The 22083-nt window shown below is 49.0% G+C and overlaps 3 protein-coding genes across 5 annotated transcripts; 2 read left to right on the top strand and 1 right to left on the bottom strand.

Moving 5' to 3' along the window:
• Window positions 1–123: 123 nt before the first annotated feature.
• Window positions 124–8326, top strand: LOC131582621 (uncharacterized). 3 transcript variants are annotated; one of them, XM_058845985.1, is made up of 7 exons: window positions 124–1240; window positions 2138–2267; window positions 3523–3786; window positions 4157–4207; window positions 4576–4680; window positions 5148–5194; window positions 5495–8326. In XM_058845985.1, the coding sequence occupies exons 2-7, from the start codon at window positions 2180–2182 to the stop codon at window positions 5681–5683; spliced, it is 744 nt and encodes a 247-aa protein (XP_058701968.1). In that variant the 5' UTR covers window positions 124–1240; window positions 2138–2179; the 3' UTR covers window positions 5684–8326. The 3 variants fall into 3 exon arrangements, with proteins under 3 accessions (XP_058701968.1, XP_058701967.1, XP_058701969.1); XM_058845984.1 differs by having other exon boundaries at window positions 124–2267; XM_058845986.1 differs by lacking the exon at window positions 4576–4680 and having other exon boundaries at window positions 124–2267.
• On the bottom strand, window positions 7927–13535 carry CIAPIN1 (cytokine induced apoptosis inhibitor 1). The gene is made up of 9 exons (XM_058845982.1): window positions 13278–13535; window positions 12809–12986; window positions 12364–12516; window positions 11437–11513; window positions 11022–11190; window positions 10746–10819; window positions 10302–10417; window positions 9696–9765; window positions 7927–9170 (listed from the first exon to the last, which is right to left on the bottom strand). The coding sequence occupies exons 2-9, from the start codon at window positions 12963–12965 to the stop codon at window positions 9060–9062; spliced, it is 927 nt and encodes a 308-aa protein (XP_058701965.1). The 5' UTR covers window positions 12966–12986; window positions 13278–13535; the 3' UTR covers window positions 7927–9059.
• A 1440-nt stretch (window positions 13536–14975) lies between these two features.
• COQ9 (coenzyme Q9) lies at window positions 14976–22075 on the top strand. Its single transcript, XM_058845981.1, has 9 exons — window positions 14976–15116; window positions 15831–16002; window positions 16583–16718; window positions 17079–17221; window positions 17473–17557; window positions 18740–18844; window positions 20016–20171; window positions 20548–20601; window positions 21965–22075. Exons 1-9 carry the CDS (start codon window positions 15059–15061, stop codon window positions 21998–22000), a joined length of 945 nt encoding a protein of 314 aa, XP_058701964.1. The 5' UTR covers window positions 14976–15058; the 3' UTR covers window positions 22001–22075.
• The last annotated feature ends 8 nt before the right edge of the window (window positions 22076–22083 follow it).

Raw genomic sequence — 22083 nt, forward strand, 5'->3', positions numbered from 1 at the left:
CCCAGGGCAGCCTCACGCTCCGCCTACAGTGCGGCCAATCCTACGGCCGAAGATGGGCGGAGAGGCGGGACTCATGGTGACGGACAGAAATAGTAACCAATAGGAGATCAGCACTGTTTCGCGTCATCCCCGCAATGGGCGCTAAGTGAGGCGCTCTGGGCTTCAGAGGGGTGCCGGGTTCGGAGTGTCAGGGGCGGGCGCCTCCTCCTGATGATGCTGTGCCTCAGGGAGTCCGGGACACTGGCAGTGTCTGCTGCTCCGTGTCACCTCCTGCTCCGTGTCACCTCCTGCTCCGTGTCACCAACACCGGGGGCTCTGACGCTGGCTCTTCCGTGCACAGCTCCGTGAGGGCTCAGGGGCCTCAGATCAATGTGCCCCCGAGCCCCGTCAGCCCCACAGTGCTGTGAGGTTCGGGCCGAGGACAGGATCGCTTTTGATGACCCTGCGAGGGCAGAGCACCACTCTACCCAAGGAAGAGCCACCACGAACCCGCTGAGGACAGCTCTTCTCACATCTCTCCTCATCGTTCCCAGCATCGGTCAAGGTCAAGGAAGACCTTGGTGGCACATTCTGTTTCCCTCGTTTCACTTCAAGGGAGTGGGGAGCTCCTGAGGAGCTCTGTAGCCTCCCTATTGGTGTGGACATTGCATAGTGCCTGGTGTAGCTGCTGCTGACCCTGTTATCAACAGCAGCATTGTCATTTCCTGCTCTTTACTCCTTGGCAGAGAGCACCATGGAATGTGGCTGTGGTGCTGGAAGGGGCTGTGGTAGGAGAGCAGCTCTGTAGAGTCAGCAGAAGGCAAGACATTAACCTTTAGTTCCACCAGGACCACAGCTGGGAACATGGAGAAGGCACTTCCTGATGGAGAAGGTCTTGGGTTCATCAGTGCGAGGAAACGTGGGAACCAGAATAGAAATGAAAAGGAAGGAAGCAAACAAGTACACATCATTATGCAATAGTGAAATGAGAGAAGACAAATATTGGAACGCAGAGAGGAACTGAACATCAGAAAGAGCATGGGAAGAGATGAAGAGGTCCAGAGGGGAGAGCAAGAGGGATACAGAACCTCTCACTTGTCATTCTTGTGGATCTTGTACCGTCTTATCCGCAAATACCATGCTGGTGTTGCTGTTTTCTTGTGTGGGCTGGTTTGCAGTTGAGACCTCAGCTTCAGCCAGGAAGCTGAACCACTGGCTGGTGGAGCAGAGCTCCAGTGAACACACTTTCTTCTGGAGACATGTGTGGCTGGACTCGTGTGCCCAGCATGCTGTGGAGGGTGGTTACTATGGGTGCTGATAGAAACTGAAGGGGAGGAAATGGCAGATGGGAGGAGGTTTTGCTCTGAGCATGAAGAGGAAAAGCGGTGGCAGGCAGTGAGGAGCAGCAGAGATTCTACCCACAGAGGCTGGGAAGAGAGAGGGGCCTGCACCTGCTGACTGCTGCGCATGTCCCTTTGGTGGCAGGGGTGACACAAGCTGTGTCTGGCCTGCTGGGTGTTCATGTCCTAGTGTCCCTCATGCCAGAGGTGGCAGAGAAATACAGGGGCTGGGCAGGAGCTGGGATCTGGGTACTCATGGTCAAAATGGGGACAGGGCTCTGCAGGGCCATCTATGTCCCACAGCCAGAACACTCTGATCAAGCCCATCCCCATGTCAAACCACAAGTCCCTGGGGACTGGCACAGTGTGTGTGTCCCCACCTGGGCTAAGTGAGCACACCCCATAACCAGATGGGTGTGGACATCTCCCCATTCCCCTGCTGTGACAGCAGCACAGCTTCCTCCAAGCGATCCATTCCCTGCTGTAAAACAAAACAGACTCGGGTGGTATGGGGAGGTGGTGCTGTAGGAAACTTGGAGAGTGGCAGGGAGCTGCTGGGCTGGGCCCTGGATATTGGGAAATGGCCATCAGCAGCTCCTGGGGGCATTAGTCAGGTCTCGGGGCCAAGAGTATGTGGACAGGAGGAAACCGGAGGAGGAATCATAGAAGAGAGGAGATAAGAATTGGGCTGAGGTAAGAGAAGGGGAAGAAAGAGGAAGCCTGTGAGCACAGAGGGAACTGCCTGGTCCAGTGGTGAAGGGGTGAGGCCCCGGCAAGGCTTCAGCTCCCCTTGGCTGACCAGTGACCCTACACTTCAGGGAGAGACGGAGGCTCCCAGCTGATCTCACCAGGCACCCAGCATGGTCACCATGAGGCTGTTGAGAAGCATGGAACTCTGGCTGGCCAACACCTTTCTGCCCCTGCTGCTCCTCACCTGGCTGCCAGTTGGTGAGTCCCCCAGTGCCCTTGCCTCTGCTCTGAACTCTTCCCTCTTTGCTTATGCCTGCAGGAGGTGTGGAAAGTGCCTGCTGCTGCTTTTATCTCTCCTCTTGCATCATTTAGCCCCTCTCCTGAAGCAGCAGCTTGCCATGTGCCTTGCAGAGGGGTCCCCCCTTGCAGCTGTGCATGCACATGGTGTGAGCTCCAGGGGCTTTGAACCAGCTCTGCCTTCAGCAGCAGGGAGAAAAGACAGTGGCAGGGAAGGAAACAGAAATGCTTATAAGGCAAATTACTGCAGAGGGGGGTCAGCTTCACATGGCAGTTGTGGATATTCCTTAAGACAAAACCAGTCCTCCCATAGGATTTTTTTTTTCCCAGCAAGACTTGCTCACCAGAATTCAGCCACAGTTGATGTGTTGGTAGGGTTAGATCTCATCTTGCAGTGTCTTCCTCAGGCAGGCTTGAGCAGCACCACCAGGGAGGTGAAGTGGTTTAATGTCACCTGAAACAATGGAAAACAGCAGAATGGAGGGGGTGTGGAGAAGAAAAATGATCTGGCCCAGCTCATCTTTGCCAATGTGAATGAAGCAAATGCAGGAATGTACACATTCAGGGTGCTGAACACAAAGAATGTGTCCAAGAAAAGATGTTCTGAACTGAGCAAGGGTGGTAAGGGGCAGAAGTCCACTAACACCCCTCTGAGTGGTAAGAAAGGACTGAAGAGAGGTGAGAGAGGGAAGACTCAGCTGAGAACGTGTGAAGTGACTTCAGCTCAGAGAGTGATTCTGAAGTACTCCAGACTGAGCATTATGGGGTGGGATGAAGCCAGAGACACTGCAGGGAATCTGTTTACTATATTTTCTTTGCTTCTCTAGGGCTGACTTTTCTCCACTGCCAATCCCCCAGTCCCACCTCATACTCCATGAAATAGTGGAGCCTGAGGCACTTCCTGCTTGGGTGCCTATGTCACAGGAGGAGGGGGTGCCTTCTCCCTGATCCTCATGTTTCCAATCCTTCCTGATGCACAGAAAAGTTTGTGCTCTGCACAGCATCCAGTGGCACAAGTCAACAGACAACATTTCAGTGTTGAGTGCTTAGCATGGTTAGAATGCTTAGAATTGTTAGCAGCCAGATTTAGAAAGGATCATCAGCTGCTGCAGAAAAGGACAGTCACTTCATTGTGTCTTTCATGAGTGACACATGGGGAACGACCCTGTAAGATCATATATATTTCAGCTATCACTTCTGGTTTTGTTTCCTTCAGGAGCAGTCAGTCAGCTGGTACAGCCAGGCAGCACTGTGCAGTTCGAGATTTGTTTGGAAAATCTCACGGTGCAGGTGAAGTGGTGCAAACCTGAATGTCTGGAGGGGGAGAATCAAACCAACACTGTGATTCTGGGAGAAAACTGTATGAATTTCACCAGCTCAAGCCCATGTACAGCTCACACAGGAATCTGTGCATGTAGGGTCTTCATCACAAGACCAAACTTGACAGACACTGGAAACAGCACGCAAGCAGCAGTTCACTGTAAGTGGCAGTGGGTCTGTTTCCATGGGGGACATGAGTGGGCAGAGAAGGATGCTACATCCAGCACTCCTCTGGTTCTTTCATGCATTGTTTCCCCTGAAAGCACCCTGAGAACTGGAGGAGCCAACCTAGAACAGCAGCTTTTGGCAGATTCATCCCCTCATGGAGCTGCTGGGCCATTGGTTCTTTCCTAGGACAGGCCATATCCTCCAGCTGCAGCACATCAGCCAAATATTGACATGGCTGGAGCTGTGGTGGCAGGAGAGGGACAGCCAGGACTGTGGGGTCAAGACTTCTGCTCCAAAGCAGAGCAGGGTGCAGGGTGTTCTCTGCCTCTGGACAGTCTCTTACTCATGTTTCTGTCTTTCAGGCTGTGGCTGTGCAGAACCTCCGACTGATGTCACAGGGAAGATCTGGACAGGTGTGTCAGTCCTCTGGCTGCAAGAGTGGAGGGCAGGAGGAGTCCTCAGGGAAAAAGAGGGAGGAGCAGTAAGGGAGAAAACAGCCAGTTGTTTTCCCACGAGTGGGTGGGACCCACTGCCAAACTGGGGTAGGCACCAGAGGCTGTGGTGCTGGGAAGGGGCTCTATTGCTCCAGCTACCCCCTGGATGAGTTTGGAGACCATTCCCCACAGGATTTTGTCAGCACCTTGAAGCTATAGGTGGTTCAGGGTCTGGAAGCCCAAGTCTGGGAAGAAACTGACCCTGCCATGAAGGAGGCAATGGCAACCTGTGTCCTTGTATGGGGGGAAGGTGGCTCACGAGTGCCTCTGTGATGTTGTGTGTGCAGGATTCAACCTCCTCCTGTGCATCCTCCTTGGCTTAGCGGTCGGGACGCTCCTTTACATGCCGGTAATTGGCTTCCTGCTGTGGAAGTGCACAAGGAACAAAACAGGTTGGCATTTCTTCCTCAACTGCTGGTCTGGACAAAGCCAGGCTTGGGAGATGTCCATCTTTGACATCCTACTGCTCTTGCTTGCTCCATGTTCCCTTCACAAGTCCTCCTGAAGAAGGTGTCCTAGCATGGTGAGAAGGTTCACCCCCCTCCCTTCCTTCTGGCCAGTTGCTGGTGGGAGTCTGGTTATGGCACAACCTGTTGTGTGATTGAAACAGGTCTTGCATATCCAGAAGTGTCCACCTTGGGGCTCTTCTCTAGCCCCTTCAAGGGCTTTTAAGCCCTTGCCAACCCCTGCAGCCCCTTGGCTGTCTTCAGAACCACAGAGCCACAGTGTCTTATCCTCTCCCACAACAAAAGCAGGACCGATGCAGATGTTTTCTTGATTCTTTCATTATTTTCTTAATTTAAAATAATGATCATTGTCACTATTTTAACTACTTTTTAAACTAAGTTTCCTTTTTCAGGAGAGCTCATGAGCGGGGAAGTGGCAGAGAGGAATCAGGTCAATATGGTAAGCCAGGGAGGGCTTTGCACATATGGCTACCTCCTCCCTGTCAAAAAAAACCATTGTCTGTTGAATACACACTTAAAGGATTTCCTAGTAAAATCAGCTTTGCTTTTCTGAAAACATGGTCCTAAACACTTATTAACTCCTATTAAATAAGGGCTTATGAGTGTTCAAGTAGGTGGCACTTCTGAGTAATCTGGGTCATGCTTGGGCAGCACAAAGAATAGTGCCAGTAGAAAAATATTAGCAGAGGAGACACAGAAAAAGAAAGCCAAGGCTCTACTTGTTGTTCTCTCCCTGCAGGCAGCCCCAGTGACAGGGACTGAGGACCTGACCTATGCCAACCTGAATTTTGGAAAGAAGGAGACAGGACCTGCCTCCTCTAATGTCATTTACACTGAGATCAAGCCATCACAACAGAAGCAGAGTGCTGGGGATGGCAGTGCTGCCAGCACAGAGATGTATGTCTCCTCCAAGGAAGAGGGCAAGTGAGGGAGGTGAGCAGCTTGTTGTCCACCTGTTGGGGTTGTCCTCCTCAAAAACTAGGTGTTTGCTCATACAGCAGTGCAGTCTTGGTGACCAAAGACACATTTTACCCCCGAGTGGCTGCAGAGCCCTGCTTTATGTTCCTGTGGAAGAAGCCATGGCTAATGGTGAGGACAGAGCTTTTGAGCCTGTTTTCCCCTTACCTTCTGTGGCTCCAAACAGTGCCAAGCCTCAGCAACTCTTTTCAGTCTGCAGTCACTGACAGGCTCCTCTAGCTACTTGCTCCATGTTCAGGAATGACACTGTATACTGTGTGGCCAGCATGGTGTTCAGGAAGAGCTTGGTCCTGGATGTGCTGGGTGGCATGGCCATGAGAAGTCCTGAAGCAATCTTCTGGATTTTCTCTGGAGCAGGCACCTGCTGTGATGTGGGTTGACCTTGCTCTCATTCACTCACTTGAAACGCAAGCGGCAAGGATGGAAAAGCATTGCTTGCTTCACAGAGGTGCTGCTGCAGTGATGCACATGGATCTGCTTTGTACTGGGAGTTGCTAGGTGTTTTTGCTGGTTTGCTGGTGAATACCCTTCTCGTGGGTAGAGCACTCTCTTTTGTGCCCTCTTTTTTGATAATGTTGCGTTTATTGTGAGTTTTTCAGTAAAACTGTGATTCTCACTTGTGGTCTCGCCTGGTGTTTCCTCTGCTGTTGGAAGAGGATGGTGAAGAGGAACAGCTTGAGTGGAGTTTATTTTCCCACTGGGTTTGAAACCAGCACATAGCTCTAATGATTTATTGTTATAGCCACAACAGATGCTGAGGTTCAGAGATGACCCCAAAAAGCTTTCAGCTAAGAGGTACAGACACCTGAGACTTGTACTAACAGCCTTGGCAGCCACCTATTATTTACTTAGGGAAGGGGGAAAGTTTCAGAGGAGGCAAATATAGCTGCAGAGTTCTTCAGAATCCCACTGGTCAAAATAGAAGGCCATGAGGAAAACCACAAAGGACATGAACAGAACGACATGTTCACTAAATTGCAGAGGCAAAATTGGAAAGCTGAGGTACAAATCAAATTAAGACTAACAAGGGCTGCCAGAGGCTCTGCGTTTGCTTAACTGCCTTAAAAGAAGTGGAGGGAAAAACATGGCTCATTGCTTCACCAGGGAAGAGTTATTGATCAATGAAATGGAGGAAGGTGGGACAGTCATAGTGCTGCATTTGGATCCTCCTTTATGCCCAAGGTTAGTGGGGAATCAGATCTGGGATAGCATTTTTAACAAGGATCCAGACAAGCCATGAAATAGCCTTGGAGCAATAACACCAGTGAGCAAGAGGCAGGGAAAGGCTGCTGGAGGAACTAGCTGAGGCAATCTCTCCAGTGCAGGCAGGAAGGGTGGGGGCAATTGTTGTCCACTGGTTATTTTTAAAAAGTGAAGCAGCTACTATAGCCAGAGCTGGGCCTCCAAATTTCACTTCTCAGAAAGATGCTATCACAAGCAGTTAAGCATGTGTGTGAAGATAAAGCAATGATAAACACAATGCCCTCCTTGCCCCAGACTGCTCCATTTGGAGAGGGCTCCCTGCCTCCATGTGCACCCAAGGCAGGTGAGTGAAACATCCACGATGGGTTTTCCTGCCAGGAGCATGAAGTGTGTCCTTGCTGCCCCCCAAGCTCTGCTGGCCATAAAAAGGAAGGTGACTCATGCAGAGAAACAAAAGTAAAAATGCTGCTTCTCCCTGTTAAGGCAAGAGGAAAGCAGAGTTCAGGGTAAGGGCTGCCTTTATCGGGGGCCTCATAAAGAGATCTGGTCTTCTACTACCAGTGGGGCTGAGAAAAGGCAATAAAACTCTCAAAGGCCCCAGGTGTGCTGAGGCTTTTGCCCATTCCCTTACATCATTAGCTAGGAGCAACAAGGTGGTTGCACAGGTGGTTTATGACACAAATCCTGTCTCCCTGGGAGCTGTTCTCACTGATGATAAAGGCAGGGAGTGAGAGAGGGGTCTGGGAAAGCCTTTCTCTGGAAAGAAGGGGCTTTAATCACACCAGTGACAACCTAGGGCAGTGCAAGCATCTGAGCAGTCAGAAAGGAGTTTTCTCAAGTTTTCCTTAATATCTGTTTTTTCCAGTGCATATCACATATTTAAGTCAAGTTTTCAGAGGAACAATTTATGGAGAACTCTAAGATGCAACCTAACATTTGAAGAGTTTAAGAAATCATTGAGAGGCTGCATAGAAGGAGACACACTTAGAATACCACTAATACCAGTCTTAAAACAAAGGCTTTACTATTGGTCACTTTTATTTCAAGAACAGAACAGCCTTTCATCCCAGCCCCCTCCATGAGTTTAGTAACTCAGGTAGCATACAACAAGTCACATTCTGTAGATCAAGAGCTCCAAACAAAGCAGTCCCCACTGGGTGTGGGCTTTCCTCCTCCCCCTCCCTGGGTGAGAAGCAAGCCTGGCACAAAATGTGAACAGCACCCTCATCCCACACCTGCAGGATGCTTCACTAGCAGGAACTACAGAAATAAATAGTATCTCATGGAGACGGAGCAGAGGGCCACCACAGATCATCTAGAAATTAAGTTATTGCTATGTTCTTATGTATTTGACACTGCAGGTAACTCATTTGGGTAACCACCAAGAGAGGTGACAGTCTCAGATTGCCCTTGTGTTATCTGTTTGTGTTGGACTGAAAGCTGTGGGAAGACAAGACAGATCTTGTTCCATCGGCTCCCTGCCTTAAAGGCAGGAGTTCTTGGTAGGACTGAATCTTGTCATTTCGCTGAAAACAGCTGGGGGTAGGGGCTCCCAATACACTTGGAAATTCATCATGCCTGCCAGCCTTTCCGATACACACTGCTACGAGTACATATTGCTAAGTGTACTCCCTGCTCCTGACTTGCCACAGGAGCTGCTGAGCCACCTCCACATGATAAAGGGCTGCAGGTTCAAATTTCAAAGAGAGTAGGAGCCCAGTCACCCCGGGGGCTGAGCCAGAGCTGCAGATTCACCAGGGAAAATCAGGACTAATTAGAGCTGTAGGACACGGGCATGGGAAATGCCAGAGGCACACAAGGACAACACGTGACTGTACTTCCCCCTGCTGGTGGGACACGCTGTGACGGCCAGCGTCCAGGATCAAGTCAGGTCAGCCAAAACAAGATGTAACATAAAGTCTAATACGTAACTTGTCACCAGAGGATCTGGTAGCCCAAGGCTGATGACAAGCAGTGAGCTCACAGCAGTGTCAGTGCCCGCAGTGTCCCTCCCCACATGGAGTATTGGCTGGAGAGCATGAGTTGGAGAGGATGAGGAGGACTGCAGGAAGAACCTCAGAGTGACAGAAAAGCAGCAGAGTCCTTGGCAGGACACATCTTTGTTAGGCATCGTGCAGCTGGTTCTCTTGCAGGAGAATCTTCTCCCCAGGCTTGAAGGCAGGCATCCCCAGGTAAGGGCAGCTGGCACAGCGGAATGCATCCCCCAGGTAGCACTGGCAAGGGAAAGAAAAGCACTGTCTGTAATCAGGTGCCACTTTCAAGTCTCTTCCCCTACGATACAGTTTCTCCAGGTCAAGAGACATCATGCATCTTCTCAGCATCTATGAGCATAGAAACTGCTTCCCTTCTACCCCCTTCTCAACACATCTGGTTAGTGTGGATGGCAGAGCTGTGCAGGCATTGGGCTCACACAGAAATGAGTCACCACCCCACCTGGTGTGCCCAGGCTGAGGCAGCCCCCTGAGCTCCCACAAGACAATCCTCCCTGGGCAGATCCCTGGTTAGGCCATGAGCAGAGAGGGAAATGCTCACTGCTCACTCTGATTCCCCCAGGGAGTCAGAACAGACTGCACGTGCTAGTACAGTGCACATGGGCACAGGGCAAAGGCTAAAACTCTGTAGAAGCTGCATGGGCAGTGTGTGGAAGCAGTAATCCAGCTCAGGCAGCAGTGACTAGGGAACACAATTCTTACATAGAGATCATATACAGCAGACCATAGTATAAAGACAAAAATTACATTTCCACAGGCAGATTTGGGCTGTGAGCTCTTCTTCTCCTGTTCCAGTTCTTCAGCCAGGCCACATGTGCTGTAGAAAAACAAAAGTCACCTGCATCTTCCTACTTAAAGGTCATGAGTGATCAACACTTGTGCCAGCCCTACTCACATGCAACAGTGTCACATGACAACTGTCACACGACACAGCTAACTCTGGGACTCACGCTCCTCACTTTGTTCTTCAACACCACGGTTTGTATAACAAGTGTTGAAACATCCCTCAAGTTTAAACTGAGTGGGAAATGACACTACAGCACTTGCTAGATGTGCTGTTTCTCCTTACAATGTGAGAAACCAGGGTTTTAGGCAAGCTGCACAAGCCATGCAGCCACCTCCAAGGTGGCTGTTGATAATATACACCATCGTGATCATTTGTAGCAGTCACAGGTCAATTATCACTGTATTTGAATTTACATTCCAATAATTAAGATAAGAAAGGACATGAACCAAGAGAGTTAGGCTCTAAAGAACAGCAAATTGCCCACAATCTTTTTTAAATCCCTCTAACTCTTAGGAGTTCAATGCTGCAGTTGAAAGGTCCACTGATTCATGAATTCCAGCACTGACCAGTTCTTGCAGGCTTTCTTTTTGCCCATTTCTTTGCAGGATGGAGCTCTGAGTGACGATGGATCTGGCTTTTTCAAATCCTCTGAATCCAACAGCTCATCAGAGTCCAAAAGATCCTGAAAATACACCATGAGAGACAAAATGCAGGAAATGGACTTTTCAGTAGGGAATGGCACTACTGAGTTATCTTCAAAGAAATGGTGCTCTCTGTACATTGACATGAAAGTGCTGCAGTTGTGTCCTCTTATTCCTGTCTCCTCTCTGCCCTCACCACATCACTGAGCTCTCCAGACCCCATGGAGATAATGAGCTATTTTGCCTTAGGGAGGTTTTTCTACCTCTGAAGTTGTAAAGCCTCCCAAGAGACATCACTGAAAATATTTAGAATAGGAAAGAATGGGGATAGAGAAGGAACAGCAAAGCCTCACAAAGAAAACCACTTACCATCTCTTCATCATTCATATCATTGGCAGACAGTGTCCACAGCTTGGCAGTAGCTGGGTCCACAGAGGGTTTTCCTGGAGCCAAACAAAGGAAGAAATAGCAATTATTCCAGCCTTTGTCCCATCTACTCCAAACAGAGTTCAAGCAACTTTGGGAAGCCTCACTTCATAGGTTTTCACTGTAGCACTCCCTACTTGGGAACTGTCCCCCTGCTGCAAGTGATACCTGTCACTGAGAGCCACCAAATCCAGATACTCAGCATGCATCATGCCTTACCTGAAGGACCAGGTCTCTTGGCAAAGGAAAGCTTGAGCTGACTTGATGATCCCACTTCGAAATTTGGCTTCCTGCCTTCTATCTGAATAATGAGAAGGTCATTGCCTTGGTAACCCAGATGTTCTCCAACAGATTGGGCCTCCTCTGGGGTCGGCGCTTCCTTTTGCAGCTGCCAAGTAAGATTTTAGGTTAACCTCATACAGAACCCCTTCTTTTAACACCAAGCCCAGCATTCCAGTGAACAGACAGTATTTTCAATCCTAAAGAAAAACACTATGCTGATAGTAACTAAAGTTTTTGCCAGGCAGTGGCCGTGCACATTTACAGCAAACAGGGTTGCTAAAAACCTCATCACCCAGCAAATCCCCAGGTAACTGCCCAAAGGCATTTCTGGAGATGGTAAACACATCCCTACCTCCTTCACTTCCACCAACCCAGAGAGAGTCAGAGTTGTGAGGAGCTTGGCTGCTGTCTTGATTTTGCCATTGTCTCCTGTAAGACACAAAAGCAGAGTAGGAGAAGGCAAGAACAAGAATGGAGCTCACTGAAAAATCTGAAAGAGCAAGAACTTTAGAGGAAAGCATTTGAGCCAAATTTCTGCACCAAAATTGGACCCTTTTGAGTCGACAGCAGAACAAATCAGAAAAAGCATCAGCAGCTTGTTCATTAGAATAACAGTGTGGGGTCACAAAGCTATTCTAGATTCAAGTATATATGTCAAAACATTTCTCAATCCAATCAATACCCATAAAAAAAAAAATTTTAAAAATCCCCAAACCTGAAACAAACTCCTTCCCGAACATTTTTACTTATTAAACTACTCATGAAGTTTTCAAAACATGGACTCCTAAATGAACACACTACATTAAGAAATCATCTTCTGTTCACCTTCTCATGGCTCTTCCAGCAGTCCCATGGCAGGTGCTCTAGCTTTTCTCCTAAAATTCAGTCCAAACACTTTTAACCTTTTCTAGATAACTATTTCTCAACTGACTTCTGAGGCAATCTCTTCAGCCTCTGTCACCTGTTTTTAAAAACATTTTGGAAGCTCCTCAGAAACACAACACCTGCGACTACTTAGCACTGCACCCTGAGGAGAAAACAGTGGTCACGGAAGATTTTCCATGCAGTTTAGGAACAAGCTATCCTGCATTTTTGATAGGAGAGTGACTGCAAACATCTCTAATGGATATCAGCCTAAGCACAAGATAAAAACCTTGTGATTTGGGTTAGTGTGTCAGGAGAATGAAAATCTCTGTGTTGATCAGGGTTCCTGTCCTTTCTATTTCAGTCTAATCCTCACAAGAAATGCTATGTTACCATGGAAGCAAGATTCTCTCACCTGATTCTGTAACCACTGGTTCTTTCAGGAGGACACGTCCCCCCGGCTTAAGTATCCGAGCTACTTCTGCCAGGAGCTCCACACTGTGCTGTGCTGTACTGCCTGGTACCATGCCAGAGAGGATTACGTCAAAACTGGACTCCCTGTGAGCCGCTGTGGAGAAAGAGCAAGGTGGTACAATTTCACATGTACACACACTGTTTAATATACCAGTTCCCTTTCCCTCATCCCTCATGCTTAAGTACAACAGCAGTAACTGATTAAAGACACCAATCAGAAGCACAGCCAGGGTGCATCACTTTCCCTGCTGTACTTAGCATAAGAGTCAGCAGCAGGTGCTGTCAATGTTCTGAGTGCTGACTCTCGAAGTGGGAAGGTGTTGGATCACACAACAGCAGAACTCTCTCCCTTTAAGGAAACAGTGAAAAATTAAGCTCATTCTTACACTGAGGCAGCTGGTTAACATTTTCCACGGAGACACGATTATCAGCTCCCACCAGCACCTGGACTTTATCCACCAAATCCTTCAGGGCTTCGACCGGCGAGGAGCTGTCCCAGACGATGGCCACACGCTGGCCTGAAGCGACTCCGTACTCCCCCATTTCACAGCAGCAAACCTGGCACTGGTTGGGGGAGGAACAGGACAGAAGAGAGAGAGAGAGGAAGAGTAAGTGCCAAGCACAGCACAAACCTCTATGGACTGTGACTTAATCAGCTGAGTGGTTTTAATAAATGGGGATAATTTTCTGGAAATTAACAACACAACGTTTCCACAAACTGAGCATTAGCAGGACATGAAAAAAGAGCTACTCTTCAGGGCAAAATTCAGTTCCCCTCCAGCTCATGCACTAGTTTTGCTGGGAGACTGCAAGCCATGATTTAAAGAAACCAACAAAATAACAAAGAAAACATACCTGCTTTCCTTAAAAATCTGAATATGACAAACAGAGGATTTCTGGATTTCCTGAGCAGTGACAGTTATTTGACATTAAATACTGCCTTGTCTCTCCTACTCCAAACACAACCTAGCAGAGTTTGCTTACGCAGTACATGAGAAGAAAAAAGTAACTTTCAGCATTCCCAGCATTCCAGGTTGAGGCTCTTCCCACCGTTATGATTGGTGGCACTGGGTGAGCAAATTACAGGGAGGGAGGAGTGGAACAGACTGTGCAGGGACAGTTTTGAGAAAACTCTCTCCACTGATATTTTATATGAGATTGCATTCCTTGTATGGAATAGTATCTCATCATCACCTCTTCTCACAGCAGCATCAGCTACTGAACCCCATGACCTCCCCTTTTTCCTCTATCCAACACAAACCTATTTTCTTCCTAATTTAACATGACCACAGAGAACAGAGAGCACTGTTAACCAGAAGAGCTTCCCAGTATCTTCAATTAGCTGCAAACGACACACCTTTCTGGACAGTTGTAAACAAGGTCTTTACCAGGAATCACTACATCACACATCCTGGGTAATGCCTTACTGCCACCACTTTGTCACTGAAGCACAGCTCATGGATATGCTACACCAGATTTAACTGCAGTAAGGGGAGGAGTGGATTTGGACCTACAGTTCCTCTGGCTCTGTGTGCTGTGGACTCCCCCTCTCTCCTGGAAACTGCAAACAAGTTCAGAATGGGACAATCGATGCCTTTTCTGAGGTACTGCGGTAGGAATTCACACTGAAACGACCACAATGCAAACCCAGTAGGGAATGTACATCTTGAATGTACACTGCAGGTTGTAACATCTCACAGCTGGTTTTGCATGCGTGACACACACAAAGCAGCTACAGTAGCATTTATAAACACACATAGTAATCCCATTAAAAAGTCACCTTTCCCAAGAAGAAGGCTGAAAATCTCGAAAGATACCTAAGCTTCTAGGCTACGGTGGGAAAGATAAACCCGAAGTCACACCTTCTTCTCTGAACAGCAGGTTATGACTTTGCAAGATCAGTCAGAGCCCAAGCTGCATCCACAGCAACACCACCTCCCTGAGGTGCGGGGAGGACGCTGAGGATCCCGTGTGGGTGGTGTGAGGAGGGGCCCTTATCTCCATGTCACACACACTTAACAGTCCCTGAGGAACAGGGCAAGGGAAGGGGTTAAACAATAGCGCAGGCTCCGCGTCAGGAGATTAGAAAACTGCTGTGCTGGAATGGGATGATCCTGACGGTCCCTTCAACCCAAACCCTTCCAGGGTTCTATAGCACGTCAGGGCTGTAAACTGCAGCCTCCTGACGCAGCACAGCCAGCTCCAGGCGCCCGGGACCACTCCGGCTCCCGGGAATGCTGCAGCTCCCGGCGCCCGGGACCGCTCCGGCTCCCAGCGCCGGCGCAAGGCTGCAGGCCCTATAGCAGGTGCACCTTTTAAGCACACGGAGAACGGGCGGATAAACCTCTCGGTCACCGAGCAGGGACGATTCAGAGGGAGCAAGGCCAGGATACGTGAGGAAATTTCGTGAAGGAATTACTTAAATACACCCCCCCCACACACACACAGACACAAACACACAGAGCCCCTTCCCAGCGCTTCAGACGATGTCTCAGAAAAGAATTTTAAGGGGAAGGAAGGGGGAGCGCCAGGCCCGTCCCGCGCTCACCTCTCGCGGCTCGGCCCGGTCGGCTCCGCTCGCTCGTCCCGGTCTGACGCCGTCACCGTGACGTCATCGCGCTCTGCCCGCTTCCAAGATGGCGGCGGCGGGCGGGCTGCGGCGCGCGGGCTGGCGGCTGTGGCGGGGCCGCGCGGGTGAGGGGCGGGGGGGGCGCGCGCGGGCCGGGGGCGGGGAGAGGAGAGGGGAGGGGGGGGAACTGTGCCCGTGCGCGCCCCCGTGCGCGCGCCCCGGCGATCGGGGCGGGGCGGGGCGGGGCAAGGTGAGGTGAAGGGCACGAGGGGAGTGAGGGAACCGGGGCCGGCCCCGAGCGGGTGGGTTTGAAGGAGGGGTTGATGGGTGCTGGTTTTCTTTAGGCGCGTGGGCCGTGAAACCCAAATTTATTAAAAAAACCCCACAAGCCAAGCCCAAAAACCAGCAGCTGAATGAAAAGTTACCCCAGAGTGTCATTGAGTAATCGCTCAGTAATCAGCATGTGGTGTCTGTCAGGGCTCTTCGGCTCCCGAGTCAGACTTGCCTTATATTCTCTGCTCAGACATCTGCACCTTCCTCCCAAATCCTTATTCAGGGACCAAAATGGGGAGAGGGCATGTTTGGGTGCCTGGTTTCCAGTGCAAGATTGGGAAACTATTTGCTATACGTGCCATTTGCACCGTTCTTTCCCTCACAAAACACTTTTGCTTTATTCACGTAGACACGAGCTCAGGTGAGAGCGGCACTTATCAGAAGCGTAAAAAAAGACACTTTGAATTTGTATTCTTTTCAGCTGCATTCACCACAACTCTCTTCACCTTGATTTTCGATGCTTCCCGGTGTTGGAAGGAGATGCTGACTCCTGGTTTCCCTTGCAGTGGTCAGGTGCCAGCAGTACCCACCGCTCCGTGCTCTCCAGGCCTCGGCCGCACTGAGGAGAGCCTCTGATGAGCACAGGAAGGAGCCATTGACATCTTCCTCTCAGCAGCACTTTGATTCACCTCCAGCTGGTCACCAGCCTGAACAGGAACCTCAGGGACCTCGCCCCAGGTAACTCAGCAGCTCCTTCTAGCACTGCCCCACCAACAGAGGGATCGGGGGGCTTTTGCTTTCCTGAACCTCACATCTGAAACTTGAAGACGAAGAGATCCAGAGTTAAGGAGCCCCAAACTGCAGCAGCTGAAGAGCTGGTTTGCTGTGACAGTGCAAATTCCACCATGGAAACAGTATGGCACTTGCGTTCAAGAGGGAAACTCTTTTGTCTGCAAAGAATAAGTCTTGGCTTCTGGATTTTTGTGTAAATCTAAAAATACAGGGACCATATATTGTCCATGTGCCTATGTTGGAAAAGGTTATAGTTTAGCTTTCTGTAAGGGAGGGGGAATGTGGAGCTGATTGGTCTCCATGTAGGCATCTCCATTGAGCCCTCCTTCCCTTATTTTTCTCTTCTCTCACAGCAAAGGTTCATTAAGAATTGTTTTTCTGGACAGGGAAGGATATTACTGCAGGAGGCCAGATTTATACTAAGCAGATCACAAAATGTGCCTGGTGTCAGCGAGTTAGTGGCAGAGCCCAGGGTTCTGATGTTTGGTGGTGACATTCCCCTCACTGTAACAATACCTTCTCATAGTTACACTGGCCAGGGCGGCCAGGAGTCTGAGGACTATGAGAGCGAGGAGCAGCTGCAGCATCGAATCCTCACAGCGGCGCTGGAGTTTGTGCCTGAACATGGCTGGACTGCAGAGGCCATTGCAGAGGGAGCCAAGGTATGTGGGGAGAGAAGCAACAAACCAGTTGAAAACTGGATGGAGCTGAAGTGCAGAGACAGCCAGGCCTGCATGCTTCCCCCACATACTCTTGGGCGATGCACCCTAGTCAGCAAATGCTACTGGGCAGGAATGAAACCCAGCTGCTACAGGATAACCCCTTCAGAGTAAGACTAAGGCACAATGCAGAGTAGTGAATCTTAAAGAGAGAAAAATATGTATAGGAAGTGCTTTGTAATGCAGTGTTGCTTTGTTAAAATTCACATAATGTCTTTCACAAAATAAATACAACTTTTTTTCTAGCTGGATCCTGCTTAGCAGTGTCTGACCTGGTCTGTGCTTCTCTCTTCTTCCCTGCAGACCCTGGGCCTCTCTGTTGCTGCAGCAGGGATGTTTCACAGTGATGGCAGTGAACTGATCCTGCACTTTGTGTCTGAGTGCAACAGCAAATTGTCCAAGTTGCTGGAGAAGGAGCAGAAACTAGTGCAGCTGGGTAAAGCAGAGTGAGTACTGTGTGTGAACAAATAACTTCCGTTGCAGATTTTGGGAGCTGGGTAGACAGGCCACCTGGAACACAGATACTTAAGTTGAAAGTATAATTTACCCAAATAGAACCATCTTCCCAGATTTAGACTAGGATCAAAGACATGAAGAATATATAATTCCTTGCTCAGCCAGGTGGAGATTGATCTTTCAAGATCAGAATTGAGTTTAACTTGGATAGTCTTCCTAATTTTTTTTTTTCCTTACTCAGGAAGAAGCCTATAGATGAATTCCTGAGAGATGCTGTGGAAGCCAGACTGAGGATGCTGATTCCATATATTGAAAAATGGCCCCAGGTATAAAAGTAATATCAACGTTGACTCTTTTGCATGCGTGTATTTTAAACACCCTGTGACTTTCAACATAGTTTCTCCACCAGATTAGTTCAAGGTTGTAAATGAAACCCTGGCTGGTTTCAAGTGATTAGTAGCCTTCAAGAGGAGAGCAGCCTTGGAAGGAGGCAGTTAAAGGTGACCTTAGAGCAACTATTTCTTGCAGTTCTGGAAAGGCAAAGCTCTCTGTTGTTCACTCCACCCATCTGGCATCCCCAGGGGATTACCTGTGTCTCTGCTCAGTCCTATTTGCAGTGTCACTGCAAGTCAGGCTCCATGCAGCATTGTTGTGGCTGCATCAGGATCACCTCCCACCTGGAAATGCAGAACTGCTTTGCTGCAGGAAACTGTCCTGTGACAGTTTGTCAACTGACAAACCCCTGGCAGCCTGAGGGTAGAGCTGTGAACTGAGAGGGCTCCATGCTTCTAAATTCAGATTTAACTCTCAAGTCATTCTTCCCACGGTGGGGAGGGAATTAAATTGTGGCAACAGTGACAAGCAAAGAGTTCCTAATCTTGGGCTGCAAAGGTTGCTGTGAGGTCAGCCTCTGTCCAGAACCACTGCTGGCCTCTGGGCAGCTGAATCCTGCACGCCATACACAGAGAGAGAGAGCACAGGCTTCGTGCTCTTCTTTCAGATTAGCATAATTTGCCCTATGAAGGATGTGGGTGGTTTGTGTCTCTCCTGGCACTGTGTGATTACATTCAAAGGCTGCAGGATCCCAGTAGGGCCATTATGGCTGGCGCTGTTCTGCCCTTGGTTGCTGCTCTGAGTTCAAAGTCAAATTCAGAGAAATGAGAGATGTGACTCCTTGCCCACAGGGGCACAGCACAGTGTGAGTCAGCTCAGCCTCTGATGTTGCCGTGCCAGAGAGGGCTCAGGAGAGACAACATGGGGATGTTTGAACTGAGCAGGGATTTTTCGGCTCCAGTACAGGCTGAGGCCTGAACTTATGAGCCACATTGTGTGTTCCCTGCATATCCTGCAGCTTGTAAAGACTGCAAAGAGTTGGGAGGACTTGTCACGGGCAGCTGGAGGCAAGGCAGCAGCAAGAGGGAAAAGATAACAGGGCAGAATACTGCTGGTCTCCTTTAGTTACATCCTTCTCTCTTTGGCTCCCATTTCTGTGTGTGTTTCCTTTGCAGGCCCTGAGTGTCCTGTTGCTCCCACGTAACATCCCTTCCAGCCTCAACCTCCTCACCAGCATGATTGATGATATCTGGCACTATGCTGGGGACCAGTCCACAGATGTGAGTGCTTTCGGGACAAGCTGGTTCTACCTCTCAGCACTTTGGCAAAATCATGAGTTCAAGTAGGAGTAGGGCCGAGTCCCTCAGCAGATGGCCCATTTGCTGAGTGAAGAAGGCATTTCAGAGGCACCCAATGGTCTTTATAAACTACAGTCTAATTTCTAAAGAGACTTAAGAGCCACTGAGACTAAATGCAAATTACTGCCAATGGGATTAGTGCAAATTAAAAGGACCTATTTTCTTAGGCTTTTAAGTGTTCTTCTTTTTTTCTTTTTTGAAGATACAGACAAAGTTGTTGAGATTTTGAGACTAAGAAGTTGATCCAGTTTTCAGTGAGTGAGCAGTGAGTCTGTCAAACAGCTCTCTTCTACCAGCAACAGCATTTACAGACTTGACTTGAAAACCTTTAAAGAACCTACCTAAAAATACCAGTAGCTTATTAAAGCTTTCATCTTTCTGGCAGGAAATAAAAGAAAATTATAACCTTAATTATAGCAATTAATAAATTACTTTAATTCTTATAGATGTAGGGAGAGATGGAAAAAGCTAAATGAACCATTTTAACAAACTACTTTAATAAGCTTCTTTTATCTGTGTATAAAGAGAAGGTACTGCAGTGAAAAATAAATAAGACAGCAGAAAAATTAAAGGAATAAACCAGAAGACAACTGAAAGAACACAATTGCTTCAGGAACTGAAAGTCCCTTACGAGTTATGCAAGTCAAATCAACATGTTGGAGCCAGTGTCTGCACTGAGCTGTTCCTAAAGTCTCACTGATGCAGGGATTAGGAGAGGTTCTAAAGCTGGTGTTTTGTTTGCACCTCCTGACTGGTTACATGAGTTTTCTGGGGAAGCTGTGATGCTGAGCCTGCTCCCTCTTTCCAAGTAATGGGTTTTTAACTCGCTCACAGCAGATACCTCTTCCCAACACAGGAGCCAGGCAGAGTATTCTCATGCCTCAGAGACCTCTTCAGGCGGGTTTTTAGGAGCAGGAAGAGAACAGAAAGAGTTTTGTCTCAAGCCCTGAGAGATCTAGCTGCAAGTGGCAAATTCCTCTATATGGGAAGGAACGTGCTGTGGGTGTGGGATTTTCCCTTGGTGTTCTCTGATAGCTGCACTCTTGATGTACATTCAGATCCCAGCTTTCTCTCTCCTCCTGTGCTCCTGCAGTTTAACTGGTACACTCGCCGGGCTGTGCTCACTGGCATCTACAACACCACTGAGCTGGTGATGATGCAGGACTCGTCCCCTGGCTTTGAGGATACTTGGCGCTTCCTGGAAAACAGAGTGGCTGATGCCATGACCATGAGCAACACAGCCAGTCAGGTAAGCTTAGGGACAGGTGTGCATGCAGGAAATCCCTTCTCCCCAAGGATATGTGCAGGCATACACCTGGCTTTTCCGTCATGCAGATCCCACATCTGTTGAGACTCCCTCATTGCTGTCAGTTCAAAACCAATACATGATTATGTGTTTTTTTGTAAACTGACATGTTGGTGCCCTCTTTGTCAGACTGTCCCAGTGGTCAGGAGACATTGCAGGAAAACCTTTCCATGTTCCCTGTCTGTGGCTGTCACTTGTCTGCAGTGCTGTCAGCACCTTTCTGTAGCAAATACACCTTTGTTGTGCAATTCCTTAGTGTTTGGGGGCCACGAGTGCAACTGCAGGAAGCAAAAGGTTGTGTTCTCCCTGTGTTTTCCAGGTACAATCCACTGGAGAAGCTGTTGTCCAGGGCCTGATGGGAGCTGCAGTTACTGTGAGTAGTGCTTAAACCAGCAGGGCTGTAAGAGCAGAATTACTTCTGAATGTCAGCATGTGTTTTCCTCCCAAATCTAGAGGACAACATGGAAACACATGGAAAAACTCATCTTTCATAACATAGATTTATTTAAGGGTGATTTCCATAGTAGTTTGAGGTTAGTTCACTGTTTTGCGGTGAAAGAACTTGAATAGAGGATGAGGAAATTAAGTCTGAAGCTGCAGGGTGAGCTTTAGGGATGAGAGACAGGTGATCAGAATAAATACAACTGTTCTCCACTGCTTGTCACGAGATCTCTCCCTGTGCCAGGCCCTGTGCTGGAAATCTTGACTGAGGGTCAATGGCCCCGTGAATACTTGGGAGGTGGCACCTGTCCCTGAGCCACAGCAGGGTGACTTCCTCAAGCTGTTTCATTTGACCTCAGTGTCCTTCCAATAGTTTATTCACTCTTGGTAGTGTCCTGGACTGCCTTCTGTCCATGCAGAGGGAACTGCACTTCATCTGGGATACAAAATAACCCTTTGTATACCTAGGAGTGACTTTTGAAAGGTTTCAGGGCCTCCCTGTGGTTCTATTTTTGGACAGTGCTCATTGCATTTAGTAACAAAGTGATTTCCTTGTTATCAGAAATATATTACCTTGTATCAGGACAAGACAAGCAGGTTGGAACATAAATTAGACATTGTTTTTACTGATGAAGCACTTCTCAAGAATTTCTCCCACCTCCTTCCCCCTACAGTTGTGGTGGAATTTGTCTCTCAGCCTCTCTCCTCTCTCATACCTACATATGCCAAAAGGCTCCTCCACCAGAGAAATCCCAGGCTCTGTTTTACATCCACATGGTGCTCTCAGGTCCTGGATATCTCCCATTGCCGATGTTTGGTCTGTCCCTGCAGCAGATTCACTGCACAGATAAACGGGAGGTCCTGGATGGATTCTGAAGGGCGGTGGGTTGTAGTCAGATGGCTTTAGGGCAGAATCATCCCAATACATAACTGTTAGGGGAACACATTCCAGCCTCCCATGTCCAGGGTGTCCCGAGGTGTACTCCTTTACAGGAGTGCTGAGTTCTGCAGCTCTCTGCCAAGTGGATGAGTGAGCATAATGTCCCGAAAGCATAAATTCGCTGTCGAGGTCTGTGTGACTGCAGAAATAAACCCTAGCTGAGACATACTGACCAGGAGAGAAGGTTCTGATCAGAGGGGTGGCCAGACGTGGCTCCAGATTGATTCTTGCCCATCCCCAGACCACAGAGATGCCTCTCGTCCCCCTGCTCGTAGCACACGGGCCTCCTCTCGGCACCTGCTCCGGCGGCCGCCCGGGACAGGGACACTAAACCCCGTTCTCCCTGTGCCCACAGATCAAGAACCTGGCGGGGTTGAACCAGCGCCGGTGAGGCGGCAGCGGCGGCGAGCACCGGCGGGGCCGCGCCCCGTCCTTCCCCGGCACCAATAAAGTCGTACTCAGCCTGGCACGGAC

Source organism: Poecile atricapillus, chromosome 10, assembly GCF_030490865.1.
Source record: "Poecile atricapillus isolate bPoeAtr1 chromosome 10, bPoeAtr1.hap1, whole genome shotgun sequence".
In the NCBI taxonomy this organism is placed as follows: domain Eukaryota; kingdom Metazoa; phylum Chordata; class Aves; order Passeriformes; family Paridae; genus Poecile; species Poecile atricapillus.

Excerpts from the sequence above, each read along its gene's own strand:
- LOC131582621 (XM_058845984.1), top strand. The coding sequence starts at position 2,180 with ATGGTCACCATGAGGCTGTTGAGAAGCATGGAACTCTGGCTGGCCAAC. Across the intron at positions 2,268-3,522 it reads CCTCACCTGGCTGCCAGTTG|GAGCAGTCAGTCAGCTGGTA; the intron begins GTGAGTCCCCCA and ends TGTTTCCTTCAG. Across the intron at positions 4,681-5,147 it reads GTGCACAAGGAACAAAACAG|GAGAGCTCATGAGCGGGGAA; the intron begins GTTGGCATTTCT and ends TTCCTTTTTCAG.
- CIAPIN1 (XM_058845982.1), bottom strand. The coding sequence starts at position 12,965 with ATGGGGGAGTACGGAGTCGCTTCAGGCCAGCGTGTGGCCATCGTCTGG. Across the intron at positions 11,191-11,436 it reads GGTTGGTGGAAGTGAAGGAG|CTGCAAAAGGAAGCGCCGAC; the intron begins GTAGGGATGTGT and ends CTTACTTGGCAG. Across the intron at positions 10,418-10,745 it reads ATATGAATGATGAAGAGATG|GATCTTTTGGACTCTGATGA; the intron begins GTAAGTGGTTTT and ends GTGTATTTTCAG.
- COQ9 (XM_058845981.1), top strand. The coding sequence starts at position 15,059 with ATGGCGGCGGCGGGCGGGCTGCGGCGCGCGGGCTGGCGGCTGTGGCGG. Across the intron at positions 18,845-20,015 it reads CTGGGGACCAGTCCACAGAT|TTTAACTGGTACACTCGCCG; the intron begins GTGAGTGCTTTC and ends GTGCTCCTGCAG. Across the intron at positions 20,602-21,964 it reads TGATGGGAGCTGCAGTTACT|ATCAAGAACCTGGCGGGGTT; the intron begins GTGAGTAGTGCT and ends CTGTGCCCACAG.